Consider the following 3566-nt stretch of genomic DNA (forward strand, 5'->3'; position numbering starts at 1 on the left):
CTAGCAACTCAAAAAGGGATCCAGCTAAGGAGGTTGAATCACTGCACATTTGAAGCCAGTCTACAGAGCAGAGTGAGAGCCTGTCCAAGAAAGAAAGAGAAAGAAAGACCGCACCAAAAACCTATTTTCTCCTCTAAACTTCCTCCTTTAGCTTTCTAGAGCTCTCTCTCTCTCTCTCTCTCTCTCTCTCTCTCTCTCTCTCTCATTTTACCCAGCATACACCCAGATGTGAGCAGCCCAATCTCTCCCCTTCCCTCTTTCCTCATCCTGACTCAATTAAGCTTGTGTCTTGTTACTTTAGCCCAACACATGCCATCTAAGGAGTCTGTGCATATTACAANGGTCTTCTACTTCCTGGGTCATTCTAGATCAGGAAGGAGGGACCCCATGGTGAGTTTGCTAGTGAGTGGACAGGACAGTTACAGAGAACAAAGACTCTAGGCCCTCCACCACTTCTGAGCTCTCTGGGTTAGTCTGCATTGCTCTGGGCCTCAATGACTAACTTTATGCTGGGAGGTGTATGTGGGGGGGGGGAGGGAGTAGGATAGTACCTGTGTAAGCAAGAGGAGAGCAACAAAGACAAAGGAGAGAATGAACAACATTTGAGTCAGAAAATGTAGAACACTGTGTGAGGTTTGGGGGGGGGGGCAGGTGTCTCAGTGGTAGAGTGCTTGCTCGCTTAGCACCTTCAAAGGCTGAGTTCAATCTCTAGCACTGGAAATTTCAAATAAATAAATATATAAAAACATAAAGATACATAGATAAATAAAATTGGTCTGTAGCAGTGTGTCATTGCAATTGGAGAGGCCCTGGGGTTTGATCCCCAGCACCCACATGACAGATCACAAGCATTTGTAACTTTAACTCCATGGCATTAAAAGGCCTCTTCTGTCCTGGCCTCTTAAGGCACAAGGCACATAAGTGGTGAAGAGCCACACACAAGCAAAATACTCAGACACATACGTTTAAAATCTGAATGGATTTACAGAACTCCCAGGACAGCAACAGGAACCAACCCTCTGGGGACTTGAGCCAACCCTCCACCCAAAGTACCAGACCCAGTACCCAAACTCCAGTACTCGAATAATTCCCCCAAGGTACGTGCTCTGGATGCAATTCCCAGGAGCGCCCAAGACCTATGAGGAAGAAGCGGTGATTGGAGATTCCAAGGGCCAGTGTCCTATCTCTATGTTCCTCCCCAAATCTTGGACCAGACCTTGATCATCATGGAAGTCTTCTTGATGTTACGTCCAATCATGCCCTGTTCAGAGCATCTCTTTTTATCTATGACTTTAATCTGAGGAAGAGAGAAAGGAGAGACTGAAACAAAGGAATATCCAAATCTGTCCTAATCCGGAGATACTCAAAGGCTGGATAACTGGGACTCAGAGTGGGGTAAGAAGATCTGTGGATTTCCACTGACGGTGCAGAGGACCAGAGGGACAGCAGCCAAGACCCTGTACCTCTCTCTGGAGTCCTCACCTTGGTGAGCAGAGCGTTGCGATTAAGAAGGACCTCCCGAGTCACAGTTACTGAAAGGCACTCAGGATCCGCCACTACCATAGACAATGACAGCTTCTTGTCCACATTAATAGTGGGTCCTGCAGGGTTGGGGTGTGGGGCTTGAAGCCTGATAGCTACATCCCATCCCCAGAGTACTCAGGCCTCACCCCTTAGTTGCTAAGTAGGCCCCAACCATAGACCTTTGGTATCAGAGCTTGTGAAGGTGTCCTGATGTGACAATAAGACCAAGGTGAAGGTAAACCAGTTGCCCTTGTCTAGGAAGAAAAGATCGGGTATTCCATAGTCGCCTGACATGTTGTAGAGTTTTTGGTAGGCGTTCATGTTGATGTATATGCCTTCTGCCGCCAGCCGGTTGCTGAACAGGTAAAAGAAGTAATCCTGGATGCACAGGATGGTCAGCTAGTGGGCGCCTGCCAGGAGGAATGTACCTCAGTGCTGTCCTCCACCAACTCCCAACAGGTCCACCTACCTTGTCCTTTGTTTTGTGTTGCCACCAGCGCCAGGTGGGATCGTGCACTGGGTCTGCATAGGGCTGTTGGAACCGTCGGACACCATGAGGTGACATGAAGAAGAAGGAAGACAATTTTAGGATTGCAGTTAGCTCATAGACCGAAGTAGGAGATAATCACCCAGCCCAAAACTCGGCTTCGTGGACCTGTGTGGGGTGTGCGAGCTTGTGGAGGCCAGAGGAAGACCTCACTTGTGTTTCCAAAGAAGCCACTCAGGGAGTTCACACCAAACCTTGGCCTGACCCGACTATTCTGACTGGTGAGTCTCACACTTCTGCCTGTCTCTGCCTCCCCAGTGCTGGGATTCCAAGCCCAGCCCTCACAATCAGCTTTATCTGTGGGTGCTGTGATTCATACCCAGCTGGTCATGTTTTGTGTATCAAGTAGGGCCTCAAATTCAAGAGTTTTGTTCATCTCTGCCTCTGGGATAAGAGCATGCACTGTTATACAAGGTTCCTTTTTTTTTTATTTTTTTCCTAGACCAGGCAAGTTCTCACAGAGCCCAGTCTAGTCCTGAACTCCTATCTTCCTGCCCTGCACCTCCCAAGGGTTGAGCTTACAGGTATACATCAGCATGTGTAATCTAAACATGCCTTCCTAGTTCTAAATCCAAGGGCCCTCATGCCTAAGAACCAGTTCAAACCTGTCCTGCCTCCTGTCCCTGGACTTTCACCTTCCTCACATCTTTGAACTTCAAGTTCTGCTCTGGCTTAATTAACCCCTCAAACTCACCCCTACAGAACAGTTCCCTCTTCAGTGCCTCCAGGTGCCCACCTTATGATACTTGGAGTGCAGCCACAGCAGGTAATAGACGAGGCCTTGATAGACAGCGAGTGTGTTATTGTTGTGGAAGCCCAAGGATTCAGAGACCAGAGGTGGCAGAGCAACATAGCTCTCTGTGCGTGATGCATGCTGTTTTTTGGGCACATCAACTGCATGAATGGCCTTGAAAGGGCACGTGTGGGTGAAGGTGATCATCTTGTAATTCCTGGGTAGCCGGGGGCAACAACATAGAAGGGGAGATAAGCTGACAGTTCTTCAGGAACATCCCCAGTCTGCATTTCCCACTTCTGAGCTATTGATTCCCCAAATTAACCTGGCCTATATCAAACTCAGTTCAGTGCCCTCGTTCTCAGCAGCCTCTAGACACACTCAGTTGGCTGTCCCTCAGACCAGAGCCCACTCCCTTCCACCATCAGTCACCATATGCTCTCTAATTGATCCCTTCTCCTTCCACCCCAGCTCGGTTGATACCTTGATTCTACCCACACAAGCTGCCTTCCTGGTGGCACAATCTGCAGATACCCAAAAGCTTTCCCCTCCCTCCATACAGTCTCACTATATAGCCCTGACTGGCTCACATATTTGAATTCCAAATTCTGCAGCCTTAACCTCACAAGTGCTGAGACCACAGAGCTGGGCCATTTCTGAAGTCTGTCAATTACAAGTAAGGCTCCCATGTCTCAAAACCCTCGGACTTTCTCCTTGCCTTCTGTTATGGTTTGTATATTCTCAGCCCAGGGAGTGGCACTA

At 48.6% G+C, this 3566-nt stretch overlaps 1 protein-coding gene across 1 annotated transcript in view; it reads right to left on the reverse strand.

The window, feature by feature from the left end:
* The window catches only part of Catsperg (cation channel sperm associated auxiliary subunit gamma), a 545789-nt gene that overhangs the window by 7405 nt on the left and 534818 nt on the right, over nt 1-3566 (reverse strand). The window contains 6 exon segments of the mRNA XM_029479260.1: nt 1080-1136; nt 1217-1297; nt 1483-1601; nt 1704-1902; nt 1994-2056; nt 2808-3021. Coding sequence (XP_029335120.1) covers nt 1080-1136; nt 1217-1297; nt 1483-1601; nt 1704-1902; nt 1994-2056; nt 2808-3021 — 733 coding nt within the window.

The sequence above is a fragment of the Mus caroli genome, chromosome 7, assembly GCF_900094665.2.
Source record: "Mus caroli chromosome 7, CAROLI_EIJ_v1.1, whole genome shotgun sequence".
NCBI lineage: Eukaryota > Metazoa > Chordata > Mammalia > Rodentia > Muridae > Mus > Mus caroli.